General features: G+C 41.0%; 1 protein-coding gene across 1 annotated transcript in view; it reads right to left on the bottom strand.

Annotated features, from left to right (window-relative positions):
* The window catches only part of LOC123372877 (methylthioadenosine phosphorylase), a 59,079-nt gene that overhangs the window by 25,796 nt on the left and 19,126 nt on the right, over nucleotides 1–14,157 (bottom strand). The window contains exons 3-4 of the mRNA XM_045021449.1: nucleotides 10,654–10,712; nucleotides 4,614–4,781 (exon numbers count right to left, since the gene is read on the bottom strand). Of these exons, the coding sequence (XP_044877384.1) occupies nucleotides 4,614–4,781; nucleotides 10,654–10,712 (227 nt within the window). The remainder of the gene's footprint in view (nucleotides 1–4,613; nucleotides 4,782–10,653; nucleotides 10,713–14,157) is intronic.

The following is a 14,157-nucleotide window of genomic DNA, read 5'->3' as shown; positions in this document are numbered from 1 at the left end:
GGATTCCTGGGAAACCAGAAATGTTATTAGCAACCCTTCTTTTTTTAAAACACTCCCTGGATTTGTTCCACTTTCTTTCTTTGACCTTTGTCTCCATTTCCCTGCCTGTGCTCCTATCACTTGACTGTACTGCTTTCCACTTGGTCCCTCTGCTGCACAGCCTCACCACTGTTCTGCTTCTGCAAGAGAGTCTTTTCCTACATAGCTCCTATCTACAGCAGTCTTCCTGCATCTCCCCATCTTAATCCAAATCTCTGCTGATTTTTTTTCTTTTGCAGATGCTTGAGTTTCATGTGTGTGGCGGAATACACTGCTGTATTCACACCCTACACACTACTGTAAATAATATCTGTACAAAATATGCCTTGTAAGATATAATTTGAAAAGTCATAATTCAATGGTCAATAATATCATGGTAAAATGTAAGCAACTACATTATATTCAAAATTATGAACAGAAGCCGAAATAATAACTGAAATGTGTTTGCTGATAGGCTGCTGGAGTCAGACTTGCTGGACCAGGATTGTGGCTATACACAGACTTTCAGACCTGCATGCTGTTAGACTATTTGTGAGTGGCCTCAGGTGGGAGCTACAGTAGCAAAGCATGATAAGGCACCCAATGTTGCAGGGACAGGGTGACACAGTCTCTCACTGGTCTGGATTGTACCCCAAAATGTCATAAATTACTCATTTGCTGTTGGAAAAAAAATACACAATAATTTCACAGCCATTATCCACTGATAGAGTAAAATCAGCATCTTGCAGCAAACTGAACTTTAGTGGCTCCTAAACACACCACAGAAGTGTTTTCGGTCAGCATCAAGAATAAAAATCCATCCATTCATCAGCACACCTCTATTGGTGTCTAATTAACCGAACAGAGCCAATGAGACCAAGTAGTCAGAGACAAAAATAGATACATGGTGAAAATACACTGCCTTTGACCCCTGGATCGCTATAAACATAAAAGTAACATTTCTTTAAGCAAATGCGCTGCTTGTCAGAAAATAATATGCATATATATATAAACTAAGCATAATAATAATAATGCCCAATTAGAATCAAATGTCAAAAATAGAAACGTCAAAGTTTGTGTGTGTGTGTGTGTGTCTCTCTCTCTCTCTCGCCTCGTCTTCCTCTCTCAAGTCTTTGCTTGAAGAAAAAGCCTATAAAGAAACCTCAGTGAACCTTGTACAAGTGGGTCATAGTAAATAAGGCACCTGGCTTAACAGATAGAGGGATACAAAATATCCCTCCAAGATTCAAAACTCTTTAACTCTATAAAACAGTCTTAAAATACCTTTCCTGTAGCATAAGTCATATACAGAATACATGACAGTTTGAGATGACCAAAATGAATCATTCCTGGCCTCACCACTTGTAAGAATTACACAACCCAAAAGTCATCACACAGAATCCTAAAGCTGCATACCCCTGAAGGAAGAGCTTGCTGTACAACATACAAAACAACTGTTTTGTGTGTATGGGGTTTTTTTTTGGGGGGGGGGGGCAGGGGGGAAGGGAGAATTGAGGGGGGGAAATGTGTTAAATTCAGACAATCATATTTTCTTTTGTGTCAGCCAACCAAAATTTACGGAGCCAGATTGTCCTTGAAGAAGATAACGTTAAAAAATCCCTGGCTTTGTCTCAACAGGCCCTTGTTCAATCACAAGTAAAGCAGAATTTTGAGGCCTTATTCTTGAGCACAACCAAAGCAGCTGGACAAAACTGGCAGTCTATCTCCAGTGATGCCTAGCGCTAAAAAAAAAAAAAAAAAACTTGCCAAAATTCTTTCCACTTTTAAAGCGTTTAGAATTTTATAGACAATTCAAATAGGCCTAGTTTCTGTCCCAATTCATAATTTAACAAAGCTCAGACCTTTGTCAAGTTAAAAACAGTTTATAAAGATTAAATTATTATTGCTTTTGCTTTCATTATTTTAGAGATAAGCCAAGTCTGTTACTCCCAAAAATAATTCTAAAGACTTTCTGAAAGAACTTAGTACTAACTCTCTCCTAGAGCTACTAGCACTGCAAGTTCACGTTCATACGCACAATTACTACGGACTTTTCTGTGTAGGCTTGTGAACGACACCCACAGAAGTCAATAAGAGCCGTGGATGCTCAGTGCCTCTGAAAATCAGGCCTTTTTTATTTAGGTGCCTAAATATGATATGGGCGCCTAAATGTAGGCACCTGAATTTGAGAACAATGGCCTTGGTTGCTTACTTTTCTGCCTCAATAAGATCTGCTAACTTGGTTGTCACTGTATGCATGTTTAACAAACATGCACTCAGGACAGATGTAGATATCCAAAGTAAAACCTTGGATCCATTTACCTGTACACTTTGGGTTCAAAACGTTGTGATTTGGGCCCATCTCTAATACAGATAATGCTCTCCAAGATCAGGGCTGGTGTTATAGAGGCAGGGATTGGTAACCAGAGATGGGTTAATTTCATCTGTTACAGCCTGTAACATTGCTCCTTTTACATATGATGGAGCATCCAGCATGAGAAAAAACCCTACAAATGAGGCCCAGGAAAGAAAAGAAGTTATAAAGAACGGCTGTACTGAAATGCTCTCAAATTATTATGTTTGCTTCAACATTCAGCACCTTGTAGCAAAGTTGGCTAGTGGGAGAAAACCCACTCTTTATTTTAGATTAAAAAAAAGATACTATTCCAAACATTTGATTTCCTTGCAGATTAGCTCTATAGCTTATGCTTTGTACTCTTTGTAGTAGATACATTCAGCATTGGGTAGGCTGGCATTTGAAATGCCAACTGTGTAATTCTCCCATACATTTATAAAAACACTTGGCATATAACTTGACTACATTCACCCACAATGATCAAAACCACACCCTCACCACTGTCTTGAAGATCCTCTATTATTCATACAGGGTGTGACTGTAGCTCATGTAGATATGTCTGAGCTAGCTTTCATCTAGCTACTATGGCTAAAAATAGCAGTGAGGACACAGCAGCACTGGCTGCAGCACAAGGAATTACCCAGGGTTCTGGGCGGGCCTGTACAGCCCGCTCTGAAGTCTGCGATGCTGCAGCTTCATCAATAGTGGTACTCAAGCTAGCTAGATCAAAGCTTTCTTGGGGATGCGTACACAAGCCACAATCACACCCTGTGACAGATCTCCAGTCAGGCACCAAACTTTAGTTTTACATGGTGCAATGGACCACAAAGTTGGAGGCTTTAAATGAAAATAAAGGTTTCATAACAGTGCCTTTTAAGTAAGCCATAACTCATAACAGAGCATAAGTCTCCCTTGAAGCCCACAGTCCTAGTGCAGCCTCACTGTTTATTACTGTAAATGTCATATTTCCTCCCCTTAAATAGGTTTGTGTTGTCCCTGATTTTTGGGCACATACTTTGAAAGCCCGTGTCACATAGTTGGGCACAGAGAGGCCGAGAGCTGAAGGGTAAACATTTAAAGTCTCTTTACATCCAAACAGACACCTCTCATCTGATAATTCATGAGCAACAGGTAAAATAAACTAATGAAGTTTAAGTCACAGGCTGCTTATATGTTCATTTCTACAAGCAGAGTAGTTAAAAACTAAGAAGAGTCAGAAAAGGAAAAAAAAAGTCTACTGCCAAGCACAATCTACTCATTATTACATTACGTTTGGGTTCATGCTTCTAAAAGTCCAGGAGAGGAAGAAGAATAGAGTTGTGGTTTTATCTGGTAGCAACATGGCCAGATTCTCGTGTCATATGTGTGCTTCCCATTCCTATACAGCTACTGCTTCTGTGTGCATGAACACAGTAGCTCGTGTTTTTAAATGCATGTTGCTGCAACCCACACATCTGATACAGGAACTGAGCCTTGGCAATGAATTCTAGTTATTTAGATCTTCACTGTTGATCAGTGCATATTAAGCAAACCTATTTTTTCTTATTCTCAAAGGGGCCTTGTCCATACCTAGACTTACACAGCCAAGAAAGCATTGCTTCAGGATTTCTTCTAGTGCACACAGTATACCACCTAAGACAAAACTTCAACAGCATTTGAAACAAAAATACAGGTTGTTTAATGCCTTTAATAAAACTCTTCTTTTGCAAGGGCTGCTATTTGAATGCAATAATCCTGGTGAAGTGCCTAATCCCCACTCAGTCAATTCACTTTGTATTTTTGTGCCTCAGTTCCCCATCTGTAAAATGGGCATAATAATTCTCCCTTTCTTCAACCTTTTCTCTCTCGTCTGTTGGACTGTAAGATATTTGAGGCATGGGCTGCCTCTGACTAGGTGCTTATACAGCACCTACCACTGTGGTTTTGTTGGGGCCTCTCGATGCTACTATAATACAAATAATAAAGTCATCAAGATGACTTACTCCAGGAAATGAAGTCAAAAGCCTTTCCCCATCTCATAAGAATTTCCCTTTTTGGCTCTGATACCGAAGACTGCGACTATTGACTGTTATCATAGCATCCAGGAGCTCCAGTCATGAACCAGGACCCCACTGTGCCAGGTACAGTACAAACACAGAACAGACAGACATTTCCTGCCCTAATGAATTTACAATCTAAGTTAAAAGCAAATGTGATTGGATGGCTCTGCTTTACAAAACACATCGTGTTGCTTCTTTACCTGTCAATGAACTGGTCGATCATAACAACATCTCCAGGCTGTATTTCTTCTCTTAATGAACCACAGGCGGTCGTTACTAAGATATGAGTACAACCCTCTTCTTTCAATGCCCAGATGTTGGCACGGAAGTTGACATTTGTGGGCATAATAGTATGATGTCTCCCATGCCTGCAAGGGCAGAAGTGGGATGTGAGAAGAATAAAATAAAATTAAACAAACAAACAAAACAAACAACAAGCAGCCAACCAGGAGTTTAGGAAAATTAATTTGCCTAGCAAAGCTACAAATGGAACTGTAACGCAACTTACACTGTTGTCAACTCTGAGGACTTTATCATGAGTCTTGGGATATTTGGTGTTTTTCTTAAAGTACCAGGTCTTGGAGTCATGTGAATGTGAGAAGTTCAGCTTTCACTTTTTAAAAAAGAGTAAGTCTCTAGCTTTCATGGTTGTAGAGAAAAGCTTGAAAATATGACCTGAGTGCACCCTAATGGTAAGAAACCCCAGAAGGTAAATAAAAAGTACCCAAACTTTATTATTTTTTAAAAATCTTATGATTTCTGAATACTTGGGGTTGACTCTACTGAACTTCCCATGTACTGTAATCCATTTATAGGATTTACTTGCACAAGGTCCCACACAAAAATTCTGACTGTAGGTTCCATTCACTTGGCCCCCATTGTTACTTTTAGTATGATGTGCCAGTGCTGTTACCAGAAGAGGGGCTCTGTGATACTGTGGTATTCTCGCTCTCCTTCCTCTCCAGCACCGGATGTGCTTAATTTTATAAATATAAAGGTTATTTTTCTGTCAGCATTATGACCATCATCTGGGATCTGAAAGTCAAGCTGGGTTCTTTCACCTCTTACATCTTCACTATTATAAACAGAAGTAAGTAGTAAAGATAAGATTCTGCACTCAGAATAAAACCAGCAACGTCTGATGATAAAATGGGCAGAAGAGTATCTAGCTCACCCTTCCATCCACAGCTCTCACAGAGTCTGTAGTAGTAAGATAAAAAAGTTAAAGGGGGGAGAGGAAGTTTTAATACCCCACCCCTCTCGAAAAACAGCACAAACATGGTATTTCCTCCACTCTCCATCTTTTCAAATCATGGCGGGGAAGATGTATGACATTCAATCTTTCCTTTTTTCTTTGGAAGAGGATACAACACTGCCCCTGGGGCTAGGTCTACACTAAAATCTTACATCCAGGTTTGATAAACTAGTGTCTAAAATGGCTTTCCCAGCCTCTCCAGAATGGTAGTAAACTCCATTTTTAGATCATCACATGGCAGTCAAATACACTACGTTAAAAAGGATATTGAACGCTGCTGTCCACATCAGTCCAGACAATCAAGTTCTACACTGACTGAGGTATACGGAGCAGTCGTGTTTGATACTCATTGTCTAACGAGGCAGAAGAAAAATAATATGGCGTACACCCAATATCAGGATACGGCTACTAAGATTTTGTTGTTATTGCTTGGTCCTTGGGAATCCTAGTGTATAGTTTTAAAGACATACAGAGAAGCATGATTAGACACACTATAAGTTCCAGTTTGCATGTCTGTATCTCAGACAACAATTTTCTTGTTGAGTGGGGGACGGGGAAAGGAGTAAACACAGTAAGGCATAGCTTGCAGGGAAAAAAGAATAGTTACATAAATGTGAGTGCAAGGAAAGGACCCAAGTCTCCCCAAACTAGTAATACAAACAGGCCATTAGCCTGACAGTATTATATTTCAAAATAACATGTGGAAGGTAGCCACATGACGCCCACTAATATTAATGGGACTTGCATGGCAAAATCCTGGGACATAATGCAAGACTTACCACAGGACAGCATATAACTTATTTTAACCAAAATAACCAAGGATATCAGTATTCACATGAAGGGCCATGGTGAGTAATATGGCTAACGTCAAAGTCTTCAGCTCTGAAAGAACTACAGTGACTGCCCCACCCAATTAACTGTCTTGGGTTTTTTTGTTAATTCAAGTGTCTCTCAATTTTCTGTGTTTATGTAACAGGACCTTTTTTCTTTTTACTGGAAAATATTCCATGACCTCATCTTTAATAAACTAGATATTTAAGGCCATGAAAAGAATCCAAGGGAAAAGGGCCAATGGAAACATAGCAGAAGACAAAAAGCACCCAAAGAAACAAATATTGGAGATATCCAACCAGATGTGAGATCCACACTCTGCAATTGCATCCAGCCAAACAGAGCTTGGAGAGAAGAAAATAAAGAGGAAAATAAAATCACAAAGTAAAGCAAACACAGAATTTACCCACCATATTCAAATAGTGACATATTAGCAGATGTGCTATATCCACCCTCAAACATTATAAACTCAATTATCTATATAGAATGGAAGGAAAAAAACAAAAAAAGATTTTACTTAGAGAGCTAAATACTGTATTATGAAGATGGCAACCACTCCAAAATCCTACATTTTACTATGTAAGCCTCAGGAGAGGCGTCAAGACCAGGGTAAACTGAGCAGGACCCAAACCCTATCTACCTCTAAGAGAAACTGTAAAATATATCAATAGAGTGCATAAAAGGGGCATATTACTACCCACATGACAGTGACTTAACTAGAGGAAAAGACCACAACAGAAAAGAAGATAGCAGCACAAGAAAATATGGGAGATTTCTGCCTCCACCCCCCTTTTTTAAATAAAAAAAATTAGGGCTGTCGATTAACTCGCAATTAACTAAAAAAAATTAATCACGATTAAAAAAATTAATAGCGTGATTAATCGCACTGTTAAACAATAGAATACCAATTGAAATTTATTTTAAAAATTGGATGTTTTTCTACATTTTCAGATATATCAATTTCAATTACAACACAGAATACAAAATTCAACTCACACAAGTACTGTAGTGCAATCTCTTTATCATGAAAGTGAAACTCACAAATGTAGTTTTTTTTGTTATATAACTGCACTCAAAAACAAAATAATGTAAAACTTTAAGAGCCTATAAGTCTACTCAGTCCTACTTTTTGTTCAGCCAATTGTTAAGACAAACAAGTTTGTTTACATTTACAGGAGATATTGCTGTCCTCCTCTTAATTACAATGTCACCAAAAAGTGAGAACAGGCATTTGCATGGCATTGTTGTAGCTGGCGTTGCAAGATATTTGCATGTCAGATGCGCTAAAGATTCATATACCTCTTCATGCTTTGGCCATCGTTCCAGAGGACATGCTTCCATGCTGATGATGCCCATTAAAAATATAATGCATTAATTAAATTTGTGACTGACCTCCTTGGGGGAGAATTATATGTCTCCAGCTCTGTTTTACCTGCATTTCATGTTATAACTGTCTCGGATATGACCCAGCACATGTTGTTCATTTTAAGAACACTTTCACTGCAAATATGACAAAATGCAAAGAAGATATCTATATGAAACTTCAAAAGATAGCTACAGCACTTGACCCAAGGTTTAAGAATCTGAAGTGCCTTCCAAAATCTGAGAGGGATGAGGTATGGAGCATGCCTTCAGAAGTCTTAAAAGGCAACACTCTGATGCAGAAACTACAGAACCCAAACCACCAAAAATGAAAATCAACCTTCTGTTGGTGGCATCTAATTCAGGTGATGAAAGTGAACACGTGTCAGTCCGCACTGCTCTGGATCATTATCGAGCAGAACCTGTCATCAGCATGGATGCATGTCCTCTGGAATGGTGGTTGAAGCATCAAGGGACATGTGAATCTTTAGTGCCTGGCATATAAATATCTTGCGACGCTGGCTACAACAATGCCTGTTCTCACTTTTTGGTGACATTGTAAACAAGCAGCAGGCAGCATTATCTTCTACAAATGTAAACAGACATGTTCGTCTGAGCGATTGGCTGAACAAGAAGTAGGACTGATTGGACTTGTAGGCTCTAAAGTTTTACACTGTTTTATTTTTGAATGCAGTTATTTTCTGTACACAATTCTACATTTGTAAGTTCAACTTTCATGATAAAAAGATTGCATTACAGTACTTGTATTAGGTGAATTGAAAAATATTATTTTGTTTGTTTTTTACAGTGCAAATATTTGTAATAAAAATAAATATAAAGTGAGCACTGTACACATTGTATTATGTGTTAGATTTGAAATCAATATATTTGAAAGTGTAAAAAACACCCAAAGTATTTAAATAAATGGTAGTCTATTATTAACAACACAATTTTTTTAAGTGTGCAATTAATTATGATTAATTTTCTTTAATTGCTTGACAGCCCCACAAAAAATTAAACCTTGGCTGTATCCAGAATGCAAAATCCGATTTTCTCTAGATTTGCTGGAGAATCTCTTGGAGGTCTCAAAGACGTATATTGTGAGCTCTCTCTCTATCACTAAAGTTTCAGCACACGCATACACATCCCAGCCCTCCCTATCTCTTTAACAAAGTCATCTTTTCAACCAACCATTCACTGGAGCTAAAGAGGTATTAACAACAGAAAAAAAAAAACAGACAGACAAAAAAAAATCCAACAGTCTGGCTAAAAATCCTTTCCTCTCATACCTGCTCGGCCTTCAGTTCCTTGTGATGGCATAACTGCACTAGTTCTACAGACGCCAGAGTGTCTTTCAGAGTTAACAATATCTAGATTTCTAACTTAAAAAGGAAACAGAAAAAAGTCTGACAATTTTTTTGGGGAAAAAAGGTAACAAGGCCCTTCTTCCTACCCCTCACTTTTGCAAGTCATCTTTAAGGCTGGATTTTCTTTTCTTTTCTTTTTTTATATGGACGAGATGATTTTGGTGAGGTGTGGGATGAAACCACAGTGATACATTTACATTTTCCTTCAAGCAAATGTCTCTAGCACAGAGATGGGCAAACTACGGCCCGTGGGCCATACCCGTCCTGCCCGGCCCCTGAGCTCCTGGCTGGGGAGGCTAGCCCCCAGTCCCTCCCCTGCTGTCCCCCCGCAGCCTCATCTTGCTGCGCTGCCAGCGCTCTGGGCAGTGTGGTGGTGTGGCTGGCTCTGGCCGGGCGGCGAAGCTGCCAGTCCTGCCAGTCTGAACGGCATGATAAAGGTGCGGGGGGTTGGATAACCGTTAGGGCAGCAGTCAGGGAACAGGGGGCAGGGGACAGCTGGATAGGTGTGGGAGTCTCAGGGGGCGGGGGTGTGGATGGGGTCAAGGCAGTCAGGGGACAGGGAGCGGGGGGGTTGAATAGGGGGTGGGGTCCGGGGGTGGTGGTTAGGAGCAGGGGTTCCTGGGAGGGGGCAGTCAGGGGACAAGGAACAGGGGCGGTTGGATGGGCGGGAGGTTCTGAGGGGGGCAGTCAGAGGGTGGAAAGTGGGAGGGGTCAGATAGGAGGCGGGGGCCAGGCTGTTTGGGGAGGCACAGCCTTCCCTACCTGGCCCTCCATACAGTTTTGCAACCGCGATGTGGCCCTTGGGCCAAAAAGTTTGCCCACCCCTGATCTAACAACTACACTCTTTCTTGTCAGGCAGGGCAGAACATGTACAGTACCCCAGACATCCTTTGTAAAATATCACAGATTGCATTTTCTCTCGATTGGACAACACCACAAAGCAGATTCTTCTACTGCATCTGCTTTCACTTTAACTCTGAAGGAGTACAATGTTCGTATTTGTCACTGAAGGTGGGCTGGCTCATTGTAGGATCAGTTATGCCTGGAAGGACTAGTTGAATCAGAACAGCTGTACCTCCTACATAAAGTTCTAGTATATGATAGTACTAAGACAAAGTTCTGTTGAACCAGTGGAGGCTGAAATTGAGCTAGGGTTTGTGAATGGATAGTGTTTTACAAGAGTTCCAGATTTCTGAACTGCTCTATAAAGGACAAAATTATATCACATAGAGACCAACTTTAAGCTCCTGATTCTTCTCCCAACTGAAGTCAATGGAAGTTTTGCCATTTGCAGGATCAGATCTAAATTTGTTAGTCATAAGAAGCAGTTAGTCCACCTGACACAGACAGAAAAAGGAAAAGTCTAAGACAAGCCACTTTATTTAAGACATGAGTAACACAAAGATCCTTTGAAGAGCTCATTACCTTGCTAGAAGCACACAGTCAACATTTTTTATCTTTCCCAGTATCAAAGCATCTGATGGCTGCAAAAAACAAACAAACAAGAAACAGTCACAACATGCCAGCGAGATCAGAAACATTTATTGATATTTATGCATGATCAATATCACTATGAAAAGAAATAAAAGTCTACTGCTGGAGCTTCTCATTTTCTTCAGCTCAAACAACTACCATTTAATGTGACAGATTACTAAAACAGATTACTAAAAACTAGAACTGGAAGGGCATGTTTTGCAATCACATGGTTTCAGTGTATTAACACCATCACTAACATTTGAAGTTCAACCACATATTTCACACCACTGTTCAAACATGTTACATAAGAACAGGTTAGACAAACATCTATCAGGGATGGTCTAGGTATACTCAACCCTGTGACAGAACATGCAGTTGGGCTAGATGAATCTGTAAGGTCCCTTTCAGCCCTCAATTTCAGAAGACATACAGGTAACATTATACATAATACTTTCTTTTCTTACTGCACTATTAGAGAGAGTTTTGCAAAAACTGACCATTTATGCAGTGTTGAAATACTGTAGATCAGTGGCTCCCAAATTTTACTGGTTCATATACAACCTTCTTAGAAGAAAAGATGTTTGAAGTATCACATTTAGATCTTAATAGTCTTAAGTATTTACAGACTCATTGTAAAACAAGTTTTGAATTTGGCTGGTGGAGATCTGCCTGGGAAAAATAAGAAGAGAAGGGACCTGTGTGGAAGGGCTACAGGACATGAGGTTTAGAGCTGGCCAGGAATTTTTCATTAAAATACTTTGTTGGAAAATGCTGATTCATTGAAACCAAAATTCTGTGGGAACCTGTTGGCGTTTTCAGGCCCAGAATGGCACTTCTAGTCAAAAGCAGAGATAGACCCACCTCATGATAGCATGGTGGTCAAGGCACTTATCTAGGATATGAGTGACCTAGGTTCAAGTCTCTGGCCTGCCTGATTTAGGTAAGTACCCTGACCTCCACGCTATGGTGTACTCTGAGGTCAGGAATCTCTCTCTGTTGTGTTATTTTTGGGGTTTTGTTTTTTGTTAAAAACTGCAAGAGATCTCAGTTTTGTCCTGATGCAGAACAGGAAAAAATTTTTAAAAGCACGAAAATATCATGAGACAGGAAAACAGTTTCCTACCCAGGTCTAAGGAGGTTAGACTAAGGGTATGGATTCTGGCTGGAGTGGACGGGGGACTCTGGTGGGGTGGAGAGAGAAAATAATAGGCAGAGAGTGGTGTGACAGGATGTGGCATGTGTGTAAATAAAGGGACGTTAACAGGAACAACTAACTTGCGAGGGAGTTCTCCAGGTGAAGGAGGAGAGATTACATGACCCTTGGGCTAAGTTTGTTGTTTGTAGTATGTGTGTTTGTAGTGTGCTTGCTGCTTGACTGTGTGGTCTGTTTGTTTGGGGGACCGTGAGCTGAGGCTGAGAGCTTCTTAATGAGGCTTTGATCCCTGAGCCCTTTAGCACCCATCAACCCTTAACCAGGGGGCAGGGCTACTAAGGAAGACCAGGGCTTTAAAAAGCCCACTCCTAAGCGACCAAAGGAACTAGGGAACAGGAGCGGCTAACAGGGGAGTTTTGCGAGGGAGTTTAGAGGTGGAGCGTGAGAGGGGACTAGCTACACTTAACATTCTTTAAACTTAAAGTCAAAAACACCCCCAACAAAAACAAAACAACGACAAAGGAATGAGCTTTAGGAGTAAAAAGAGATAATGCAGGCAGAAGTCCAGCAACAGAGTGGGGGCTATCCAGTTTATTGCACCCAATGCAGCATGTATGATTATCTGCCCTATGGGCAGGTGGCGTAGTGTGCATTCGGTACAAGGCGCTTCTGGCCCTTAGAGACCGTGTACAGGCTTTTGGAGATCAGAGTGGCTGAACTGGAGGAGCTAAGGTAGACAGAGAGGTACCTAGATGATACTTTCCAGGACACAGTAGAATGGTCCCACCACCAGTCTGACAGACTCTGTGCTGCTGAGGAAGATGAAAGTCTCAGGGAAGGAGAACATCCAACTGGAGTTCAGAGGGAAACAATCCCATAGTTGGAACCCTCCTTCCAGATGATGTTGTGGTATCATTTCACAGTGAGGATACTTCTCCAGGGGAGGGAACTCCAGTTATTAGGAAGAGACAGGCATTAGTAATGGGCAATTTGATCATTAGAAACATAGATAGCTGGATTTGCAATGACCGGGAAAACCGCATGGTGACTTGCCTGCCTGGTGCAAAGATTGCGGATCTCTCAAGACATCTAGATATACTTATGTGTAGTGCTGGGGAGGAGCTGGCGGCCGTGGTACATGTAGGTACCAGTGACATAGGGAAGGGCAGGAGAGAGATCCTGGAGGCCAGATTTAGGATGCTAGGTACGAGATTGAAGTCCAGGACCTCCATGGTAGCATTCTCTGGAATGCTTCCAGTTCCACGCACAGGTCCAGTTAGGCAGAACTGCAGGCGCTCAATGCGTGGATGAGACGATGGCGTAGGCAGGAGAGGGTTTACATTTCCACCTCAACCCCAATACAACGCTGTCCTCGGGAGCCAAAAAATCTTACCACATTATAGGTGAAACCGCGTTATACTGAACTTGCTTTGACCGTTGGAGTGTGCAGCTCCCGCCCCATCTCTCCTGAGCACTGCTTTACCGCGTTATATCGGGTTAGAGGTATATTAGGAACTGGGGAAACTTTGGGGAAAGGAGGAGCCTATATAGGAAGGATGGGTTCCACCTAAACCAAAATGGAACCAGATTGCTGGTTCTCAGTTTAAAAACTGCTCTATGACCGTTCTAATTTTAAGGGCTGGGGGAAAGCCAACAGGTGCGGAGGAGCACGTGATTTGGACAGTGACATTTCTTAGGGGAGGATCTACTAATGGAGATTCTCTATGTCCTACAAAGGAGGAGAGGATGGAAGATGATAAAATACAGGTAGGATATGATGAGAAACAGTCAAATGACAAAAAGTCCCATTCAATTACATCATGTAATTGCAGACAGCTAAAAAGTGACAAGTTTTTAAAGTGCTTATATACAAATGCTAAAAAACAAGATGGGTGAACTAGAGTGCCTTGTATTAAATGAGGATATTGATATAATAGGCATTACAGAAACTCGATGGAATGAGGATAATCAATGGGACCCGGTAATACCAGGTACAAAATACAGCGGAAGGACAGAACAGGTTGTGCTGGTGGGGGAGTGGCATATGTGAAAGACAGCATAGAATCAAATAAAGTAAAAATCTTAAATGAACCAAACTTAAATGAATCTCTATGGATAGTAATTCCATGCTCTAATAATAAGAATATAGCAGTAGCAGGGGTGGGCAAACTTTCTGGCACTAGGGACACATTTGGGTATAGAAATTGTATGGCGGGCCATGAATGCTCACAAAATTGGGGTTGGGGTGTGGGAGGAGGTCAGGGCTCTGGCTGGAGGTGTGGGCTCCGGGGTGGGCCAGA

The sequence above is a fragment of the Mauremys mutica genome, chromosome 6 (genome assembly GCF_020497125.1).
Source record: "Mauremys mutica isolate MM-2020 ecotype Southern chromosome 6, ASM2049712v1, whole genome shotgun sequence".
NCBI lineage: Eukaryota > Metazoa > Chordata > Testudines > Geoemydidae > Mauremys > Mauremys mutica.
The sequence above is the reverse complement of the archived record's forward strand: the minus strand, read 5'-3'. Positions and strand labels throughout refer to the sequence as shown.